Source organism: Numida meleagris, unplaced genomic scaffold (genome assembly GCF_002078875.1).
Source record: "Numida meleagris isolate 19003 breed g44 Domestic line unplaced genomic scaffold, NumMel1.0 unplaced_Scaffold165, whole genome shotgun sequence".
NCBI lineage: Eukaryota > Metazoa > Chordata > Aves > Galliformes > Numididae > Numida > Numida meleagris.
The window spans coordinates 1,271,404-1,295,810 of NW_018363448.1; the positions used below are offsets into that span (position 1 = coordinate 1,271,404).

General features: G+C 39.0%; 1 protein-coding gene across 1 annotated transcript; it reads right to left on the reverse strand.

The window, feature by feature from the left end:
• Positions 1-4,696: 4,696 nt before the first annotated feature.
• On the reverse strand, positions 4,697-20,487 carry KLHL42 (kelch like family member 42). The gene is made up of 3 exons (XM_021382053.1): positions 19,527-20,487; positions 12,160-12,353; positions 4,697-10,163 (listed from the first exon to the last, which is right to left on the reverse strand). Exons 1-3 carry the CDS (start codon positions 20,405-20,407, stop codon positions 9,712-9,714), a joined length of 1,527 nt encoding a protein of 508 aa, XP_021237728.1. The 5' UTR covers positions 20,408-20,487; the 3' UTR covers positions 4,697-9,711.
• Between the last annotated feature and the right edge of the window lie 3,920 nt (positions 20,488-24,407).

The following is a 24,407-nucleotide window of genomic DNA, read 5'->3' on the forward strand; positions in this document are numbered from 1 at the left end:
TTCCAGCTACTTCTGTTTCTCTGCCTTGTCTCTTCGCCTGAGTATGTACCCCTGCTTAGCTTAATGCTTAACTACACCAATGCTGAGTGGTCTTCCTATGTCATACTATTCTTGTTTACTGACTGCTGTTCAGTAGCTCTTAATATACACATACAATATATTTTGCAGTCTCTTACCTAGAATACATTGCACAAAAACTGTGGAGATTTGGGCTGGAAGAATTGCTCTTCCACACTGGAAGTGATATTTTCCACTGAGCAAATAGGTGTTTTACCACTAGTGTTTTCAATGTTGTAAAGCATTCATGCAAGAATTATACTGAGAGCTCCTTAGTAAAATTTACAAAACAGGCTCAGAGTCATTGACTATGAATTCTAAATGCCTAGTTAGAAAAACTTCTAACTAAGGCAGTAAGTGTTGAACTTACAAACATCAGAGTCCATGCAGAAGTATCTCAAATTTAATGTCCTGATGCTTAGTCATTGTAGGTCATACTGAAATACATCTGTATCTTTTTCCTAATTCTATGTACAGCTGTATCAATTGAGTTGTACCTACATGTGAACACTAAAAATAATGGCATACTCTGTACCCTAATTCATATTTTCTTGGCACCAAAACATGTCCTGGATCTCTGACTTCATTTGATTTTAAAGTGTAACCGCATTTTAATTCTGACAAAAAGACAGTTAAATTTCACTATTGCTGTGCACCACCTATGCTTGCTATAGAGGCCAAACTTGCTCCCTCTGAGAAAAAATCTTACAACTGTTTTTAAGACCTCCCACAGAAATCAGAAAAGAATTAATGGGCTTCTGAGTTCCTAATATGTCCCACCCTATGGCACCTGAAGGAAGCATTTTCTAGATTGACAGAGAAGACCTTGACAGAGTGAGTATCCAGCCTTACCTGAAAGACCTGAAGCCAAGAGAGACTGCACCCTATTAAAATCTCCCTGTGGTGAAAAAGGCCTGACAGAAAACAAGTGATTTTTCTGGCCGACAGTGACTTAGGGTCCTTGCTCCCAGGTGGTACGGAAGTATTTCCTATTTTTCTAAACTTCTATTTACCATTGGAGCAGAGTCAGCAGAGTGCCGGACACAGAAGGGGGTAAAAGAATTTATGTTCCCCTAAGTTTATTTTGGACCTCAGGGGCCATTCAGAGAGTGGAACTTCTCATGAAAAGCTGCTGGCAGAACATGATTGCTGACTTGAAGGTGTTGGAAGGCAGATGGATCAGCTGAGAATCCACAAGAAAACAATGTCAGAGCTCCTACTGCATTACAAGCGGTGTCTCAGAGGTTTCCATCTTGGGACTAGTGCTCTTTATCATCTTTATTAGTGACAGACAATGGGATTGAGTGCACCCTCAGCAAGTTTGCTGATTGCACCAAGCTGAGTAGTGCGGCTGATACAGCAGAAGGAAGGGATGCCATCCAGAGGGACCTTGATAAAAAGGTGGGCCCTTGTGAACCTAATGAAGTTCAACAAAGCAAAGTGCAAGGTTTCACACTTGGGTCGAAGTAAGGGAAAACTCCTTGAGAGTAGCCCTGCTGAGAAGGACTTAGGAGTCCTGGTTGATTAAAAACTTAACATGAGCCAGCAGTGTGCAATTGTAGCCCAGAAAGCCAATGGTATCCTGGGTTCCATCAGAAGAGGGGTGGCCAGCAGGGTGAGGGAGGTGATTGTCCCCCTCTACTCTGCCCTGATGAGGCCCCAGCTGGAATACTGCATCCAAGCCTGGGGCCTCAAACACAGGAAAGTTTTTTACTGAGAGGGTGGTGAGATGCTGGAACGGCTTGCCCAGTGAGGTTGGGGATGCCCTGTCCCTGAAGGTGTTTAAGGCCAAGTTCGATGGAGCCCTGGGCAACCTGATCTAGCAGCTGGGAACCCTGTCTGCGGCAGGGGGGTTGAAACTTGATAATCCTGCAGGTCCTATCCAACCCAAGCCATTCTATGATTCTATGATTACGCTACTCAGAAAAGGGAAGTTCTAGGGGCATTGCGGCCACAAATGTTAACAACAATCATGCCTTAACAGTAAAAAGCGTCTCTACAACTAATCTTGAATAGCAAGTTCCACACAGTCTGACCCACTTTCCTTAATGAAACAACAGTGCCAGTAAAGCCCATGCCCAATTCCTCACTGGATACAAATACAGCAGGTTGTAGGACAGAGGGAAATACTCTTGTTTCACAACCTGTTTGGTAAATATAAAAGCATAGCCCTGAAGTGGGTTGCTCTCACACTGTTCATGGAGCTGTTTCACCTTACATGGTTATCTGCCAAAGTTCCAATCCTTCTGCAAATAAATCTTTTGTGTTCGTATATTGACTATGTAAAACAGAAATGATGGGTCTCTGCATTTTGTGGTGTATGGAAGAACTGTAACACATGACAGATCCAACTACCTATATATGCAATTTTTTTCCATTTATTTTACCAGAGACATTGTGGAAAGAGAAAAACTATCTTACAGCACTGTAATCTAAAATAAAACATGTTTACCAGATATTCCCAGGAAAACATAATTCTCCTGAATATTTAGACCAGTATATTTGAAAGACTTGTGTTAACAGAGATAAGACAACACACAGCACAGATGTAAGAAAATTCTCCAAGACTTCAGTAAATGCCTTTTCTTTTATCAGCCAATTGCACAATTAGCATATTTTCAGATTCTTTCAGAATTAATTAATTCACTGAAATATGAGCCAAATTCAAAGCTGGTTCTGTTTTATTATCATCAAAAGGCTTTGGATCCAGCCCTATTAAAAATATTTATTTTATATTTTTAAAAGCTGTCATGGTTTTATGATTTTTGGTTATTGGTCTTCCACATCATGTAGTGTACTGGGAGTTAAAGAGTTAATGCTCCACTTCTGTGGATAGTTCCGGGTACCTGGTCCTCAGAAGACCTACATTTCCCAGGGGACTTCGCTGCTCCGTTACCATTTCCATTCAGAGGGAAAGATAAAACTGTTTGCAGATCACGAGACGCTCTCTTCTCATCCTGTCTCTCGTCCTAGCAGCATCTCGCTCCTCAGCCGTCTCACCACCGGCACTAGAGTAAGGCCTACCTTAATTTTGGACACTCTCTCATTGTATTGGATTTATTAGCTTAAATTGTAATTATATTGTATTATAGTGTGTTATTTTGCATTCTGGTATCTTATTTAGTAAATTAGTTTGTTTCTCCTCAGATCGTTGCCGTTGTTTTGTTCTTAGGCTCATCTCCCTACCCTTTTTCCCTTTTCCCTTTCCTGGGGCATGGGCCCGTGGGTCCCCCGTCCCAATAGTCATGGAACCGGGCCGAATGCCCGTAAACCATTGACAAAAGCCTTTCTACAAGCCCATTGTGCATTTGTTCCCAGATATACAATAGGGCTTCTGTCATTCCTCTCCCTGCCACATCTATCACTGTTACATATGTTAGGAGATAATATGTCACGAAAAAGTCATAAATGTCACTCAGAGAGATATACTGAATCTGAAAGTATGTTTCTGGACCTGCCAAGCAGCAGTTCGGATAAGAGATCACATTCCCAAGAACAGCGTATTCTTACCTCATCACTAACATTTTCTTCCAAATGCACAGATGCCTTACCACGAATCATTGCTGTTGCAGGGGGAGAGAGGGGAAGAGGGAAAAGGGAGTTGTTATTTTAAAAGCATTTAAAACTTTTTCTACTTGCTTCCACGTTTGAAAATATGCCTCTAGGTTGCAGAAGGACTATTCGTAAACATCTGTTTTCTGACTCCATATTCATCCCCACCACCCCAAATCACGTTTTTATGGGCTTCAGAGCAGTTATGAATTGCTGATTTATAACAGTAAAATACACATTTCAGATGACAAAGCACTGGTCTTCACAATAAATCAAGGCCCTAACTGTTAAATGGCAAAATTTCCCTTACAATCAACTAAAAAGGCAATAGAATGCTATACCAGACATATGTAGTAAACCCAAGAGAAAAAGAGAACAGCAATAAGAATATCCAAAGATGAAAACAGAGTCCCTCTGACATCACTTCCAAATGGCTGTTGGGTAATAAATTTTCTAATCTCTAAGTAGTGTAAATACTGAAATTAGACTAAGTTCCAGAGGAGAATAAGTAACATCACTTTTTACATTTCAAACCATGTGTAGCTGAAGTCTTCTCCTTACAGAACTAGAGGTAAGATTCTACTATCTTTACTCCGCATAAATCCCTTGAACTATGACTATTCACTAAGTACAATAACATGTTCAGGATTCTACATAATTGTGTTTCAAAGCACGACAAATAAAAGCCAACCAGAAAGTTTATAGGTTAAGTCACATTGAAAAGGTGAGAACTTAAAGTTAGGAAGATTCCCGGAAGGAGGATTTTAGGCTATACCAAAACCTACATAGCATTTAGGAGTAAGAGTCACAGGAACTTTCGACAGCAGCGGTGTTTTTATCACTCAATTCACTCATATTTACAGAAATTTTCAACAAGAAGGGCTAGAAATAACTCAAAAAGAGACAGCAGCTTACAGCATACAGGAAGTTGACAGTTTCATAAGAAATCTTATGTCAGCAGTGATTTGTGGACTGCCAGCATCTCTTAACTCAAAGATGAGTATTACAGCACAGTAGAATCACTGAATTTAAGGTTTGCCCTGGAAAAGCCACAATGGCTGGATAAAATCTTCATAGGTAAAAACTGTTGGGGAAAAGTATATTATTTTAATTTCAGAAAATTATTCATAAAGGGTGTCTTATCGTAAGGCTCATCCTTAGAAACATCTGGAAAATATCAGACAGTGGAAAATCAACAGCAGATCAAATAATCATAAACTCCAAACAGAAAATGATGTGAGGGAATGAGGATTCAGAGAGTTCACAACTATTGTTAAATCTTAAATAATGGTACAAGTACCGTCAAACAGAAAATGCTCAAGAGCTGAACACTCTTCTCTCCTATCAAAGCTTATATTAGTTGAAAACGTACAGAATATAACTGGATACTCTAAAACTGGATATTGACTAATCCGCCTTCCACTAGAAAGAGACAGTAATTGCAGTGATTCATTTTCTTTTATAGAAGATGAACAGTCTGTATTTCAGAAATGAAAGCCTTCTAATTAAAATAAAGAAACTGAAACTTACTTAAGAAAATACTGATATACTTAGGACATAACACATGTTATTGATAATGGCTATTGGCTTTAGAAAAAAAAATCACAAAGAATGCATAATTGGGATAGCAAGTTTAAAGATGTGGATGCGTTACCCAAGTAGTTCACAAAATCCAGACTCCTTATCCAAATTCCACCCTTCTTTCGGTATAAAAAAGACATAATTACACTAAAACAGACTCTAAGTTGATTAGAGAGAAAACATACTCTGAGTATGTTAGTACTGTAGAGAAAAATGTTTAACCTTTCTTTATCTTACATCTGTTATTCTGGTTCATACATAGGTACAGGGAGCCACCCTTTGGTCATTACTGTAAATGCAAAATCAATACAACATACTATGGATACCAACAGTTTCTGCCCTAAAAGGACTTTTGATGACTGCTTATAAGTTCATTGGTAACAATGACAGGTATCCCAGGGATTTTTACTGGTTTAACATCATTTACAGTATGTACCTTATCTTACAGGGACAATTGTGATAATAAGTCTCTGCTCTTGCAGGTCTTTGAGCATGTTGTATGTTAAGCGTCATTACCATACTCTGTGCCTTCCGCTCTCTCACATGACTGATACAGGTCAATTTCCACAAACTCTGAATCTGTAGCATCATTTCTCACTAAAATGAGGATTAAATGAAAAAAAAAAAACAAACAAACAAACAAAAAAAACCATTTGTAGCATGGTAGACTTAACTTTCAAAAGCCAATAATTGAATAAATGAAAAAATACCTGAATTACAAATTACTTTTTCATCTGTGACTGATAGACACAGACCAGTGAAAAGGAGACTAACAAAAAGAAAAGGTCAACAAAGTATTATCATATGATTTCATCCAAACAGTCTGGACACTGATGTAGGACAAAACTCTCAAAGAATGGAAAAAATATTCAGGCAAAGGAAGTTCAGCTGACAGGGCAGAAAAAGAAATCTATGGAAATTGGCCAGGGAGATTAAACTTAAGCTCCACATAACTCTTATTTCACATTGAAAACCACAAACCATTCCTGGAAAGGAAGAAACTATTATGCTCTCTCTTAGGCTTGATGTGAGCAACCTTTCTAACACTTCTCTGTTTTATGGGAAGGGACTAAAGTTCCCAGAGTTTTCCATTTACTTCTCCCTCAGGACTTTAGAGTCAGTTGTTCTTCCTGTTGTTCTTTCTTTCAACTTGGGATCATCCTCTTCTACAGTCAGCTTTTACTGGCTAGTATCAAACAGATTCAGTCAATTAAGATGAAAAGTGAATATGCAAGCATTGGATAACCAAGACAAGGCAGGAAAGCAGCAGTTCTAAATTTGCATACAGACTTGAGAACACCAACACTAAGAAACTTCGGCAAACTGTAAGCTAGTAGGCAACAGAAACAAAAGAAAGATAGGAAGTAGCCATCAGTTCAAAATGAAGATAATTAGCAGAGACCAAAATGAGATTACTAGTTGTCTTCTATCTTGCCAGTTTCCATCAAGCAATTTTAATACCTAAGAAGATGGTTACAATAAGCAGAATATTTGTTCTTCACACATTCAAGAGATCTCACAAACATTGCAACACCAGACAAACCATTTGTGTCCCAGCATGATCAGCATTCCTACTCGTGTTGTCTTGGGGAACGAAGACACAAGCAGGTAGAGTGATCTCTCCAAAGCCACGTAAGTCAGAATATGGATATCAGGATAACACTGAGGAATTTTGTAGCTGGTAAGATCATAAGGACCATTGCTCTACACTTCAACTGTTGTTCAAAAGAAGCTTTTCTGTCTATAAGATAGGACATTTTTTCCCACCAAAAAAGCAAACACAGCACACTGAATCACTGAACAACATTTCCACTGGCTAAAAAGCAGCTTTTAAATTACTCACTGTTAGGGACTCTCAACCAGTTTTCCCTGCCCAGAAGGCCAGAAACTGCTCAGCAGCACCTTACGTGGAATATTAAAATTCTGGAAAGAAAATAAGAAGGGCAAAGGACAGTCATTACAGGTTGTAGGATGTTTTTCCTGATTTGTGAGGAATATCCATTGCATACTTTTCTGTAATTAATTTTGCTTAAAAAGCTATATTTATTTCAGCCTGTAGCTATACAGTCCACTTAACTTAATTAGCTTCATACTACTAAATTCAACACCAGTTTTGATTTGCAACTGTAGCACTGTTAATTATCATTATTGATAAATTTGCTCCACATATTGATAGAAGAGTCTGTTGGCATTCACAATCTGAGCTTTTTTCTCTTCTACATTTGAGCAGGTTCTCCACATTTCTACATGATCACCTGACTACCAGAAGCTGAAACCAACACATACATAATTCCAATTTAGGAGGGCCTCTCATGAAAAAGATCACACTAAAAGCACTGTATCACATCTTTTGTAATGATGCGTGCTCTACACAATGGATGTGTTTGAAAGGATTAGATATACTAAATTGAAAATCTGGAAATGTGAGTTCTTCACAGTTAATTTGCCAGGTGAGAGAATGCCACAACTCAAATATGATTTCCTCTAGCAGTACTACTGTGAGTTATCTAATGGATTATAGTAGGGTAGTATATGTGAAAGTGAAAAGGAAGGAAGTAAAATAATGTGGCTGAAATAATTTGTAACCAGACAATGGAATAGTGTCTATATTTATTCTAAAACTTATAGATTAAAAACTAAAAACAAATCACTTAAGAATCTTAGGAAAGTCACCTTATTTCTTCATCGTAGAAAAGCCACTGTTTGGTCTGATGTAACTGTCATAACACAGCAGCTGCTCAGTTCATGAGGTTTTCGAAGGAATGGAAACTAACACACAAAGGCTAAACTTGTGAAATTCATGCATACAGATGAATGGTAGACACTACTTGGGGCCTAAGCATACCATACTCTGTGAGACAACAAAAATTCCACCCAGAAGGTTAATTCTGGATATTCAAAGTACCTTGAATACATAGTACATAATGTTTCCCGGAATTTTCTATTTGGGTTGCTATGCATGATCAGAAGCATCAAGATTGTGCACCTAAGCACTGAATGTGTGAGAGAGAATCATCTGATAGCTTTTTTTTAGAATCAAGTTAATTCAAGACCACAGAAAAGATGGGAGTTAAAAGAGACCTGAGGGAACCATTGCTGTCTTTTCCTTCTCTGTACAACAGGCATCTATTTTCAAAAGTCAATTCAGATTCCTGAATTTCAAAACAGAAGGAAAAAAAAAAATCTCCCCATGCTAGGAACCCATTCAAGTAAATTAAACCTCATCATTTCGAGAAAAGGCCAGTGCAAAATCAACATCTGTGCAATCTGTTCAAGGTATGCCTATGATTTCCCAAATGCAGCAGTTGTGAAATGTTCCCATGATGACCAAGGCCTTCACAAGACTCCAGTGAACCTGTCAGCTACAAAAAGGAAAGGGTCTCAGGCAACATGCAGAAACTAGGGAACACAAATGAGTATCTGTGGTGACTATCCCGTTGTGTTCTTCGGAGAAACTAACAACTTTAGGTAGCAAACTGGTTATATCTACCAGGCTCCTTGCAACACAAGAAAGAGTCAACATCCACATACACCTGTTAGAGCTGGTGTTGTAAGGGAGTTGTTCACACAAATAAGCCCTGCCACATCAAGCGATTCAGTCTCCTCTTTGCCCTAGATGACTGTTATCAAGCAGCAAGTGCCTGGTGCAGAATCACCATAGCGTGTACTCATATATATCTTCCTACAGTGCAGCTTGCTGCTAACATCTGGTTCTTTGTTTCTATAATTTGATTTTTAATATTCAGTATTGCAGAAAACAACAGGATAACTAAAACTGAAAACGTTCTGGAAGATAAGCAAACTTCTCCATCTGAATTTGCAGTCTTTTTACCTCTGTCATAATGGCAACCATAAATGCTGCTAACTACCATTACAACAGCACCTAATATCCAGAAACTTTCAGCCTCCAGGTAATTCTTCCCAGACCCTTGCAAAGCATTTTATGACAAATAATTCAGGGGAATACATGTTTCTTGGCAATACCTAATTGCTGGCACCCTTGAAACTCTCACTCGTGACTGTAGAAGAGAATAACATGACAGTGTAAGCAATTTTAAACATTATGCATTTGCCAGAAAACAGGTTGTGTAAAAATTACATTTAAAAAAAAAATCATTCCTTTTGTGATTCCTCTTAGATGTAGTATTTATTTTATTTAATTATATTCACTTTCACCATGTATACTCTTTCTCTTCTACGTTGTCTGTAATAATGGAGAAAATGAGAATAATCAGTTCTGCCTTTGGAACTCTATCCTTCACTAGTTACCAACATAAAAATTTAAGCTATAAACAATATTTGGTGAAATTTGAATATAAAATAAAATAAAACTGAAATATTAGAACTGTTTCTAGAACCATTTATCTTAATATTGGATTCTGAAACTTTTTTTTTTTTAAGAAAAGAATCAGCATTTTATTCCTATGTTATGTAACTACATTGCATTCCGAAACTGGAATTACTTGGAGTAATATTTCTTCCAACAATGATTAATGAGCTGCAAAGAAAAACCTGATGCCATTACACATCTTGCACATCAGGCAAATACATAGAACAGATAAGCATGTTTTGTCCAAAGGCTGGAAAGCGTCTTAGTGACTCCCAACTGTCTGTAAATATGTTATACTTCAGAAAAACACGGTGCTCCAAGCTTGTAGATAAAGTAATATCCCTACTCAATATATAAACTCCATCATTGTGTAGAGTGCAAGTCAAGTTAAGACCCGACTTTGATGTGTTCTCTTTGAGGTAGAGCCATTCTTTGGTAGCAACGTTGTAAGACTGTACAGTTAACACATCCTCACTTTGGCTGGATTTTTGGTTTGGTCCAAGTTCATGAATACAACCTCCTACTAGATAGATTGTTTCTTCAACAGAGACCATCTGTTGTTTACGAACATGGACATCACAGAGTTCAAAGTTGGTCCAAGAATCAGAAGTAGGACAGTACTGCAAGATGTTCATATTCCTGTCTGAAATAGAGAGAGATTTACAAATAAATAAATAAATGGCACTCATGGAGGAGTATTCTTTCTCTCTACAAACTGCATTAGCCATTATTATAGACAGTGCAAAAGTGTAGCAGACAGGGAAGAAATACTGATTACTGAGAACTGTGAGTCTTTGCCCATAATGATAAAACCAGAACATTTTATTCTATCACAGCGGGAAGAATTGAGCTGCTGCTGTCCTATTAAATGATGCAAATCGTCTGGGAATGTAGATTTTAGCAGCATAATTCCTACCTATAACCTAATAATTGTAATTTCGCCTCTGATTGATATGCAAGATATTTTTTATGAAAAGGCAAATTGAACAATGTTCTGCTTTCCAATGGTGATCACAGATAAATCAAATTATCATGAACATAGTATGCTTCATTAATAGTTGTCAAGTGATGATTTATCATCCAAGCTTAACTTTGCTTTTCACTCCACAAATCAAAGTTCTAGGGAATAAAAATCATAAAGCTAGTTACATCCCAGCAAGTGGCATGGATGACCTAAGGGCACATGTTCAGTACCTCATAAAGAGAGAAATACACAAGGTCAAACTCATTTAAAGACCAGGAAATCCATGCAACAGCACTAGATAGTGGCAAAGAGAAAAGCTGAAGCCCTATCTATGCTTCAGCTAGAACTCAGTGGATGCATGTGTTTGCAACACTGTTTTCTGTGAAATTGTTACACTAGCTCCCTGATTTATGGTGCAGGGGAGACCATGGCGGCATCCCCTATGAAGGCTTCACTAAATAAAGAATGCACATGAATTTTTAGCTAGTAAATTCAGTTTTAACCTCTAGAGACCAGAGCTTAAATACAAACTCAAGTGATAAATGGTAACAGGCTTGCAGACCCCAGTTTGGCCTTTCAATAAAATCTGCTCTGAATTACAAGACTATTACGCATGATGATCTCCAGATGAACTCCCAAGGGGAAGAGCAGATGGTGACACACTAACAAGTTATATAAGAGCGCAGGTATAGATAGCCATAAATATAACTGGATTGTCTTAAATGAAGTGCACGAGCAGCATGGCTTCAGAGGCGCTGCTACAGCATTTGCTTGCACTGTAATGACTTTTGGTCATTGCTTATTACTTGATATCATCTTCCTGTACACTTAATCCACATTAAATAAAGAAAAAAATAGGAAATACATTTGCAGTGCTGTATAAAAATGCTGATCAAAACTCCACATATAAATGATCTTTGCCTATAAACAATGAATAATTCTCTGACTCACTAAGGGGAAAAAAATCCCAATGCTCCCAGAAACATTAACTTTCTACGGCTTTCCAAAGCAGTAAAATTCTGAGGAAAAAAATAGGATGATATTGTTTGAGACAAGGCATACAAAATGGAAGTCTACTGTGATGTAGCTCTCATTTACTCAGTACAAAGCCCAAGTTTTTTGATATGCACAAGAAAAAAAAAAAAAACTGAAACGCTACACCATACATGAACTACACCATACATGAACTACACCATACATGAACTACACCATACATGAACTACACCATACATGAACTACACCATACATGAACTACACCATATAGACAGACTTCTTAATAATTTTCCACAAAGGTCTACCTGTTGAGACCTTTCTTTCTACTATATGACCAAAATCTAAGAGGTGGAGGACTAAGCCAGATTCTGAAGTATCCACTGACCTATTTCATCAGAATAGCAGAGCTGCAGGTCCAAATGCCAGTTAGTCATACGGGAACTTACAGACAACTATCTAGTTTTCAAGTTCCTACGTTTGGCAGGCAGAGTAAAAATCCTAGGTATAGGCTCTGAAAAAACACACAACCTGACAGCAATACAACAGAGCTATTTTTTTTATTTCATTTAATGGGTTTGTTTCATTACATCAGTTGAAAATATTTCCTGAAAAATAAAATGGCCTGATCCTGAGAAGCAGTAAGGTAGAGAGATAGGGGGGGGGGGGGAAAAAAGTTTTCTACCTCGTGTAGTGTATCCTCCAATAACGTAGATCTTGCCCTTGCACTCGCAAGCTGAGAATTCTGCAAGAGGATTTGGCATGGATGCTACAAAATTCCACCAGTCATTTTCTGGGTTATAACACTCCACACTGGAAAGGGATTGACCACCAATGGCATACAGCTTTCCATTTACAGCCAACAGCTTAAAATTTGACCTGAAAGACAAAGATTGCAGCACTGAAATAGGTTAAATAAATGTACAGAAAAATATAGGAAAGGAACTTCTTCCTAACTGAGCTCCAACACATTCATCAACATTTTATATCAATTCATATATTACAGAATCTGAAGTCTCCAGTGCATGTCCAAAATTCTGTAATTACACTTTAATTATTCAGGACAGCAATCGGTGACATTCTGGTGTAAATTATGTTGATGCTGAGACTGATGAATATTTTATTTTGGATTTCAGTCTATGACAGTTTGAGCTATAAATGTCTAGCTAACTAATCTGTTCAGTAGATGTCTCATTTTTAATAGGTTTTACTGAAGTACCTTTAGTACAGACGAATATATCGTGTATACACACAGTCAAGGAGATTATTTTAGTTAAAATTAAAGAAATTTTGAAAAAGACTATCAAGTCTAGGAATGTGTACACATCCTAGTCTGTTACACAGTCTCTTTAATAACCATAATAAATAGAAACTTAAAGTGGTACACACTGAATTACATTCTGCAGTAGAGGGAAAAGAGAAACTCCTGTATCTTATTTAGCATTAATTTAGGCTGCTAAAGACACCCTCCATCCCAATGAAGCAAGATGTATCAGTAAATTAATTTCCATTCATAGCTGAACAAAATACACTGCACACCATAGACAATGATCTGTTCTTTTATTTCTTGTTCTACTCAATTATGTTGTTATATTTTATACGTAACAAAGGGTAACTTCCCAATTACTTAAGTGCAAGAAGCCTTACGTCTTACAGTTTTAAGACAATTTAGAAATGAATAGTCTGTGTATACCAGACTGCAAGTGTGGAGGGTCTGAATTTGAATGTATTCCTTCTGTCTATGGAAGATGGTCTAATAATGTCTTCCTCTCTTCAGAAACATCCTACTTACAAGTCTATGCCATCACCCGAGCAAGATTATTCCTTCTGTACTGCCTCTTTCAAGCCAAATCCATGAGATTTTACTACACGGTATCCTGATTAACTAAGTGTGTGAAAGTCACTGGTGTACAATAGATCAACACAAAAACAATAATTAAAACTGAAGTGGTGCTTTAGCATTGCATTGGCCTGCTGAGCTGTAAATTAAATTGTAAATTTAATTGTAATTGTAATTGTAATTTAATTACAATTGTAATTGTAAATTGAGATTCTGCTTGAATCTCAAATTAAAAACTTAGCACTAGGTAGTTTTGCAGGATTTTGTCTGGACAAAATGAACCTTAACTAGCTGCAGACTACTCTGCAATTTCTTTTCATTAAATATATTCAGGAAAAAAAATTGTTTCCAGATGGAATCATTTTGTTCTTGTCATCCTGATAAAGTTTTGAAAACTAAAATGCTCCTTTCAACGAATTAGCTGCTTTTATTCTTTTTTTTTTTTTTTGCTGACATTTATGATGAGGTCACACTGTTCATCTCTGTACAGCAATTGTTTTCCATATGAAAGAATACAGAAAAACATGCTGATCAATAGTTGGTATGAAATGAACATAAGTATTTGAAAAACATCATTATTTTCAAAGTAATGTACCTCTTGTAAAACTTATGGTGGAGAAAAAAAAAGTCCATAAATTAGCAGAGACAAAAAACAAACAAACCAACAACAACAAAAAAAACATAGTATAACTTCATTTTCCAAACATCCTTTAAAATTTATGTTAGAAAGTCTGTAACTTTGTGTCTATGATGGAGAAGGTATGGGATTTTTGGCTTACAAAATGATTCCATATGCGCACAGACAGTGTTTTATTATTGTAAAATCTTCTAGTAACCTTTAATATACAAGTTGCTCCAGCAGTAATGTCTCCTATTTATTTCCATGGAACTACAACAGATGCAAAGAACACAATAACGCTATTTGATGGAGCAAATTCTCAGATACTGAATACTATTTTCCAACATTGTCACCACATTAACTATGTACTTTCACCAGAGACGAACAGGAGCATGCATGCCGCACTTATAAAAATCTGCACCAGACGTGACACACTGTCGCCATCACCACTCACCACCTCACTGTGTTAACATCCATTGTTTGGTCTTCATACGTTCAGCAAGCATCAGTGAATGTTAATTGGGTGCCATTTTTTTCCTGCATGGAGGAATTCAGTTCCACACCTTTGTTTCATAGGCACTTCCATGTCAGATGCCATTTTAGCAGCTGGGGAGCAGTCTGACTTCTGTCACATGGCAACAAAATTTAATGGCATATCAGCAGGAAGGTTAAACCTGTACTGCCATACCACCAACATCCGCCCCTGATGTTGTGGGCCAACATAACAAAATATGAGACATTACTTTCAGAGTAGCACTGTACATGCTATAAGTTTCAGACAACATGAAAAACAAGAGCATAGCGTCCAAACACAAAAGAATTCAGGTTTCCTAATTGACACTTGCTTCTCTACTAAGCCAATAATTGTAATTACTGGATGAGTCATTTAACCACTTCCAAAATTCATTAAAATGGATAACTATCAGTGCAAGTATCTCAGCTTTATGGGATATGTCACTCAAAAGCTGTGACAAGTATCGATTAGCACACTTTACATGAATGTTTGGACAATGGCTCAATACATTATGAAAAACTTCTCCCATTCTCCTTTCCATGCCAGTAACAGCTGGTGTTTTCATGGAGAGTGAATGTTAGGAAATATTTAGTGCATTTTTACACTCTTAATGTATCAGACCAGCTGGAAACAAGAAAAACAAACATGAAGCAACCAGCCAGCTCTCCACAACTAACAATTGTTCCATGGACTACAGCTTGGAAACAACTGAGCTGAAGAGTTTGTCAAATTCAGCTGCGGTTACTCCACTCACTTACGCGAGTTATCTAAACTTGGGGATCTGAAGTGCTTTACAAGCGCTAGGCCTAGTGCTCGCCAGTGCCTATCCCTTCTTGTTGGGATATGACTACGTCTTCTGAAGTTATTCATTTCCTCTTGAAAGGAACCTCAGGAACACAAGCAAGAGTGACCTATGGGGTTTTACAGCAGTTCAAATTACAACTTTTTTCATTCATTGAAAGAAGTGCAGAGCACTACATGCAGAAAGGAGAAAGAATCTAATGTGCAAGGATCAAAGGGTCAGAATGCATAACTTTCCGAACATTCTGGGAAAAGTATAGGTTGTTCTGGATTGCATTAACAGCCATATAACATGTCTGTAAGAGACCACTGGCTAGGAATAAGAGAGCAAGTATTCTCTCGTTCACTGACAGACCTTATTCATTTAGTATATAACAAGAAGTTAGCTTAGATATTAGAGAGGATTTTCTGATCAGAGAGGTAGCTAAGTATGGAAATAAGTTACTTCCAAAGCACTTCACATTTACTGCGTGAACCATTCTTCATACGTTCCTTATATGACTGCAGAATACACTGCATTCATACTTGAGCTCTGGAAACATGGATGATACATTTGTGATAAATGTGACGTGGATATTTTTAACCTGAAAATTTTTGAAAAATCTATTTTCCCCTCAGCAAAGAGAAATTTTAAAGGGGAAAAATGATTAGAAGGAAAGAGGAAGTCTCCTAAACCAGTACCAATCCCCAGGAACATCTTCTCTTGCATTCCTGTAAGAGTCCCCAGAGTTCAAGCAGATTGCTCACAAAAACTGTATTCCAAGTGTGCGTATATAATCCCAGCCAGGGGTTTACAAGAGTCTTCCAAGACTAGAAGATTTACCTGCCATGAGTGTGCTGAAGGAAAATAAACATGAAATATACAGCTGTGACTGGCACATGCAGTAGAAATCCCGTATTACTTTTACATGATCAATTTCAACTGTCAGCATCAAATTAAAAAAAGAGTATGGAAAGGTACTGAAATACATGATTTGAACTGTCCTCAAATTTCCTTATTACCTTCCTATCCCCAAAGACCCCAAGTAGTCTTGGGCAACCTTTACATGAAGTTTCTTCCTCAAAGAAGTCCATGTAGTTCTCTGAAGACACTATTCCAAGTACAGCAACACCTCTAGAATGAAAAAAAATTAGAGTTCTAGAAACTATGATATGTTAGGGATTATTTGCGGCTGGTATCAGATTTAGCCTCAGATGATGAGAAATTCTTGGCTCAGACACCAGCTTCCTACGAGCCTGAGCAAATTATTTTATCTGTGTATGCATGAACAGGAAATAATATTTTCTCAAATATATGTGGGCATTGCAGGAATACTATACGGGAGCTACCTACTATGAACAAATTTTAAATGACTGTAATAAGATCTCTATGCCTAGAAAGAGAACTAACAGCTATAACATAAACCAGAGTATTATCAGTACCATCTGACAGTTTTCTTCTTCTATTTAGAGTTAAGTTTGGAATATTTAATCTATGCACACATAGACAGTCCCAAGATCCTTGGTTTCTACATTATAATAAAGCAAATAATTAAAGATAAAAACATTGAAGGATTCACAAGGTTCTTTGAGGGAAAATACTTGTTATATTAAAATGAAATAAACAGAATTATATCCGTAATTCCTCATCCTTCTCTTACAGCCAACACATGCATCCAGTCATACAGGCCAAATCTAGATACTGTTAAAAAGTAGTCTGAAGTTAAACCAAGTTCAATGAGAAGTATAACATTCTCTCAAGATATGCAAAAGATGCACCCATTATATGTAATTATATCTGCTGACAACTAGCTTGGCAGACAGTCAAACAAGCCTATTCCCTAAGCAGCAAGCTAGGCAACAGCCCTGCTTGTTTTATTGCAGCACAACAAATGAGATGCAATTTGCTTGGCATTGCATTTTTAATCTAATCAGCAGACTGGAATCAGTGCTGCTCCTACTGAATGCAAAGTCTGAGTATAAAAATTCCCCTGCTCTTAGCTCCCACAGCACAAGCCATCCTTTTTTTGCATTCTGGCCACAAGCTGTTCAACTGGTCAATCTGGCATCAGAGAGTTGAAACATTAGTTTAAAAAAGTTAAAAAAGAAAGAAAACTTCAGAGGTGAGACTCCATGAAAATGTTCAAGTCAACAAGTTTTTTGATGGGATTAGCAGAGTTTCCATGAAAAAAATTTCCCCTGCTAATTATTCATGCAGTCAGACACTGATTCGCTGCCTTCCAGCCTAGATGGAGACATGATGCTGGTCTCTTTTCAGCCTGCAATCACTACACTAACCTACCTACACTACCTTTTCTGACATAAATTGCCAACACGAAATCCCATGCTAAGTAACACTTTGCTGTCAGGCATTGAGGGCTTTAAGATTGTTGGTAAGGTAATACAAATGAAAATATTAATAAGAGGAGAAAATAATCATTTATTAATTTAATATATAATTACTATATATCCTAGAAAAAAATGAGAAAGTGTGGAAGTAAAAGGCTGGTCTAGAATTTGAACAGTCAGGTAATAAGGTAGAAAAAAGAGGGCCTTAAGAATGCATTTATAAAACCTCTCTCATTTGTCATGCTGCAGTTATTTTACATAATAACATCTACCTTGCTACGGACACTACATAAACCAATACCAAACATTGTAATTTGATCACAATGAGACTTCTAAAGGAGACACTGATTGGTTTGATCTGTCATTCTTTTCTACTGAGGCTGATGTGCTCTCAGCCATTTTGGTAGGCAGTACTGCATAGGCCAGGCCTACTAGAACAGCTCAGTCCTCAAAGGTGCCTTTAGAGACTACCAACAGGCTGCAAGACACATACACACACAGAGAAGTGTTCACAGAGTTTAAAAGCTAAATGCTCATTTTATAGCAAGTATTTTGTACAGTGTCTTTCCAACAAGCCTGATACACCCTACTTTTCCAATCAATTCCAATGACTGACCAGGCAAAAATTTCAGTGAATTTCTCACAATGATAAACACAGGAAGTGAAAGAAGGGTGAAGTAGGAAATCAGCCATTTTAGGTCAAACCTCTGTTTTGAGGCATTTTAGCATGCAAGCTCAACTGGAATAGAGACTACAGATTTACTACACTAATTCAAAACATTCATGCTAATGGCTGGGGTCTTTAGCTGCTACTTGAATTTGCTGGATGGAGAAAAATTCCATTCTAAAGTAAATTCTGGACTCCCTACTTGTTTCAGCTCTGATTCAGATAGAGAAGAAAAAAATTAAGCACTTTTTCTAAAATGGAAACAACCAAAAAAATCATCTTTGATAAATATTTTGTTTCAATAAAGCAGAAGTCTGTATTTTGATAACTCTGCAACGTGACTAAGGCAGAGCAGCTACAGCCTTTGCTGGGAGGAAGGACTCTTCTTGGGTCTCCATCAACACTAGTCCCCTGAACATACAAATGTTTCTGAATAGTAACTTCAGCAGAAATGTTAAAAGAAAAAAATAAATAAAGGAAAAAGATCAAGATACTGAATGTTTACTAGGTCAAAACATCCTCATAAACTGAGAAATTTCCAACTATCTTCCTACCTTTTTTCTGGTGAAGATTTCACCAAAATGCAGGCCTACAAAATATTTGGTCTTTTTTTTTTATAGAAATATGAACTGATAAAACACCTTTTCAGTGATCTCTAGATCTGATAGACTGAACATCTCCATTATGAGGAGTAAAACTTCTTATCACATAGATTACTGGATCTAAAACTTACAAAAAAAATATAATTTTCTATTTTTGCTGTTTTGTTACTTTAAATAGAATTTCAACTACCAGTACTGAGGGCTGTTTGGAGAGACTGGCTTCACAGCCCTCTTAGAACACTACGATTTAAAGGAAAAATAGGAACCCACCACCACTTTACACCAAGGTGAATGATCACATATGGTGGAGGGCCATAGCACAGTCCTCTGCTGGTGCCTAGTTCCCATTTCCTCACAGCTGTGCCCCTAATCACCTGCATTTACCCAACACAGTCCCATTCTCCTCACCCTTCTTACAGCAGCTCCCTGTGCCATGCTCTAAGGCCACCAAAAGTAGAGAGGCTGCAGGGCTGTGTCACAGCTGGGGGTCTGCTGCCAGCAAAGCCAAAGCCTTTAGGCTGCCATGCTGTTGCCAAGCCCTTCAGTCCCTCCCATCACATGCTGCAAGAGACAGCTCTGAATCACTTCTTGTAAGGTTGTGTCCATCCAACTCCAGGTGACTCAGCAGGCTGTTTTGAAAACAGACAGGGACACATGTGCACACCAAGGATCAAGGGTTACCTCTTCTGGTTCATTGAAGCCAGCTGACTCCACTCATTTAGGCAAGGGTTGTAACAATGGGCAACTGCGATCTCCTGACTGGTGGTGATCCGGTACCCCCCAATGATAAAGAGGTAGTTGTCCAGCATGGCCGACCCATAGCCTCGCACATTCACCAGATCCGGAGGTAAGTTGTTGGCCAGGGGTAGCCACTGCTCCGCTTCATCGTTGTACCTCAGCATGGACCACGGGGCCTCTGCCTGCAGATGACAGCCTGGGGACAGGCCCAGGGATGAGGTGCCCATGAAATCCCCAATGGCCACTAGAGTGGCAGTGCCTCTCATCCGCCTCTCCTTTAGGTGCTGCTGGAGAGCATGGGGCAGGTGGAGGTGCAGCCGAGTATCGGGCCTGTGCAGCACCTGGTGGTAATGGGAGGCCATGAAGTCCAAACAGGCATCATGCAGGTCCTGCAGGCCGTAGACCTGGGCCAAGTGGTGTAGCTCAAGGCAGTTGCCCAGTCGCACATGGGAGAGCAGCAGGCGTAGCAGGGGAGTGACCTGCAGGTAGGAGGCAGCCTCCACCAGCTCCTCCAGCAGCGGGGGTTCCTCCTCACCCTCCTGCTCCAGCCGGGCCAAACAGGAGGTGTTGATGAAGTCCAGCACCAGCTCTAGTCCTAGCGCACTCAGCCCTCCACGCAAAAGCTGCTCTTCCTGGCCCTGCCCTGCCTCCTGCATACCCGAACGGTACAGGGCTCGGAAATAGTCACTCTGCTCGATCAGCTTCCTCTTGCACACCGGGTAGCACTTGTCCCCCAGCCGGATCTGAACCACTTCTTCCCCACCGCCGGCCCCGGACCCTTCCCCCTCCTCTTCCGCCATCCGCTGTCGCTCCGCAAGGGACATCACAACCCCTGCAACCCAGCCCGACCACTGCTAGCCCCAGCGGGCTCCGCCTCTGCCCCGGGAATCGCTGCCGGGTAGGAGGAGCCGAGCCGGCAAAAGAAAAAAAAAAAAAAAAAAAAAAAAAAAAAAAAAAAAAAAAAAAAAAAAAGGCCCTAAAAAGGGAACGCCGGGACACTCAGCCGTGTTGCTCCGCCCTAGTGGTGGTTTGCTGCTGGCGGTCCGAGAGCGCAGTGCATGGTGTGGAGCGGCCGCCCACCACTACCACCTCTTCTTCTCCTCGCACTGCCCGAATTGGGCTGGCCGCGCGGCCCCAGCCCGCTGCCATAAATGTCCTTGTGATTCCCCGCAGCGGGGAATGTTCTGGGACGTAGGAAGAAATACGTGTGACCCTGAACAGCTAGAGGGAGGCGGCAGCGCTATTCCCTGCCGTTCCGTGTAACAAACACAACGAAAAGGAGCATCTTTCATGTCTAGCAACAGGATTTAGGAACTCCTGCTATGATACTTGGGTCCTCTTGCGCATATACCAGCTCCTCATTTTGCTTATAGAGATACCATAACCTTTTCTGCTACTCTGTCTTTTCTATTTAAAGTAAGTTCCAGGAATAAGAAACACACGTTATTCACCAGAGTTATCTTCATAGCAGGGTCCTGATTTTGTTTGACACGAGTAAGTAACCAAGGAGTTAATAGCTGAGAATCTAGTTTCATGTTTAAAGTGGCTGCTCTGGTGCTGGCCTTGCTGTATGCTTAAAGCACAATAAAAGTGTTTTTTTTTTTTCTTTTTTAAACTGCTGAAACAGATTATGCTGTTATACGTCCTCTTACATAATGACAATTATGACAATATATGACAAAATATACAACATATGGCAAATAAATATACAACATAAAGACTTTAAAAATCTGTTCCCCCCCCTTTTTTAATTTTCATTCTGTGCATTGCTAGACTATAGAATTTTTTTCCCCTTCAACATTAATGTGACTCAATTCCAGTTACTGCAGATTGTGTAGTTTTCAGATAAATCCCTACTTCCCCTGCTCATTTCCCCCAGTTAATAGAACTCTTCAGAATGTCTGGGTTTTGGTTGGTTAATTAATTTCAGAGGGGGATTGTTTACTTGATTTTTTTCATTTGTTTTAGTAAAACAGTTGTTTGCTTTTTAGAATTTCCTCTGGGAAACAATCCTCTCTCTTTTTTTTTGTTCTTCAACTTCTTTATTCTAGCCCATACAGATTATATCAATCCCAATCTCAGAGTTAAAGGTGTTATTTTCTGCCCACTTTTACAAAAGCACGTCTTGAGGTAGGGTAGATTTCTCTCCATTTTTGTTTTCCATCTCACTTCAAAAGCAAGATGATGCAAGTGCTTTAAAGGGCCTTTTTTGTGTTATGAAATCTTTCCAGTTCCAAAGCAGTTTCAGCAAGCTTCAGTGATACCACACAGAACAAGCTAAGGTTCTGCTATTTCAGAAGTCTAACCTATATGTCCTATTGCATTTTAATTCCCAGAGCCAGACATTTCAAGTCATTGTAATCATTGACATGCTAGATGTAAACAGTGAGCTCATGCTTGTTATGGCCACTAAGATTTCCTCTGGAATACAGTGTGATTGCCAACATGGTGGTATGATTGCCATCTTTAGACATCTGGTTTAGAATCTCATATGTTTGATGTACTGGCAAGTTAGCTACTAATTGGTGAGTGATTTTTTCCATGTAGTGAGTTATGATAAGTTCTGTTCCCTCCACATATTAACAACAGCACCTAGATAGAATATTTCTGCTGCTGCCTCAGTGTCTTCCTGTGGACTACGTGCCTGCACCTGTCACTCTGCCAGGGATTTCAAGCTCACCTTCCTCACATTTCACGAGCTTTTTATTAGACTGCATCAGTTCTGTCATGTGCTAATATCTATAAGTATTCCCACCAACAAACTTTTAAGAGTGCTGACTTCGGCAGCTGTCATCACAGGAGCTGCCATATGGACAAGGGATCAGCAGCACTCCTTATTGAGTAGCCGCTTTTGCAGAAAACCTAAATCTGTTTCCTCAACCTATGGTTTTTCCTAGACTGATTTTCAGCTACCTATGTTTTATCCACACTTAGGACTGGGCAACTGTGTTAAGTCAGAGTGTGTTGACAGGGTAGATCTACTGCTCTCTTACTACATTAATCTGCATGCTGTGTTTACATGGCATTAACACTGCAATTGCATCAAGGTAAGGACTACCCTTTTGTTCCATATTTGTACACGTAATTTCATCTGTCTCCCAGTCCACAGCTATACTGTAGTATTTGTTAAGATTGGTAATATATATCCTGCTATACTGGAGCCAAAGAAAAGGTCTTGCTGTTTCACTAGCAATCATCTTAATTGATATTAGGAGAGTAAGCAATGTATTTTTCACAGCTGAAAATGGAAATCTCTAGTGCTAGAGCTACAAAGTCAAAATCTGATGGCAATTATAAAAACTTGCATGATCTTTGAAACAAATATGAAAGACCATCTGTAACTCTTTAAGAACACGTTGAAGCATGGAACAACATGAAAACAAGTTTTCATCATGGTAGATATTAAACAAGTGTGTGTAAAAAGAATATCCCCTGAAGAACAAGACGTTTACACAGAGAGGAAGACAAGGGTAATTATGCTTAGCTTTTCAATACCAAGCTTTTGGATTTGGGCTTCTGGAGTGAAATCTTCAGGCTTGTTTTAGATACTTCAGATCTCTGTCTACACTATCTTAGAGACAAATTAATTTCTAGAAAAAAATAATGCTTGTGTGCCAGTAAATGAAAAAGGAGGGTGCTAGAAATGGTCAGTAACGGCCCTCACTCTGGAGATGAGATGGCCATTTCTGCTTGGCATTCACAAGCTAGGCACTTTACTTGTGTACAGTACCTAAGCTGTTCTCCTTTACTTAATGCCTAAACTGTTTCCAGGGCTGAAAAAAAAAGATCACTCTTTTCTATTAGAAAGACTCAGAAGTGGAAGAAGCTCTTTTACACAGCAGCCATTGTAACAGACCACTCAACCATGATGTGGAATAACTAAGCTTCTGATCCTGACTGTGCCTGGGCATACATTCTTATAGACCTCTGACTTTCCTAGCATAGCAAAAGTAAGGAAAGAGAAAGAGAGTGAGGAGGAGTTGCTGCTACAAATCAAAACAAAGCAAAGATAGAGATAGCACAGAATCAGTATTTGTGCATGGCTCCCTGCCTTAATCCCTCACAGATGGCACGGAGGCACAGGACAGCTATAAGGCCAGTGCACACCTGCTCTGTGTGTTAAGACTGAAGCTTGCTTTAACTTTAGGGTCACTTCAGATATTTAACACTGCTTCAATTTACTTAGTAAGCTATGGCCACTTGTTTTTCCTCAGCAAACCACTTGATAATTTTGTGTGGCAAGCTGGATAGTCTCCAGTCTGTTTCCACATAATGTCACAACAAAGTACCAGCAACTGAAGTATCAGAGAATCAGAATGACAAATTCTTTTCTTTACAGGAAACTTGGTTTGCATATACATGAAATACAGCCTGAGGTGATGGAGGTGGTGAGAGTCCCTCTCTTCTGCACTCGTGAGGTGCCACCTGGTGTATTGCATCCAGGTCTGGGGCCCCCAACACAAGGAAAGATGTAGAGCTTTTGGAGAGGCTCCAGAGCAGGACCACAAAGATTATCAGAGGGCTGGAGCACCCCTCCTGTGAAGACAGGCTGAAGAAACCAGGCTTGTTCAGTCTGGAAAAGAGAAGGCTGTGGGGAGAATGTATTATGGCCTTCCAATATTTAACGGGAGATTATAAACAGGAAGGAAATAAACTTTTTACATGGGTAGATAGTGATTGGACAAGGGAGAATGGTTTTAAACTAAAGAAGGGAAGATTTAGATTAGGTGTCAGGGGGAAGTTTTTTACAGAGAGGGTGGTGAGGTGCTGAAACAGGCTGCCCAGAAAGGCTGTGGATGCCCCATCTATGGAGGTGTCCAAGGC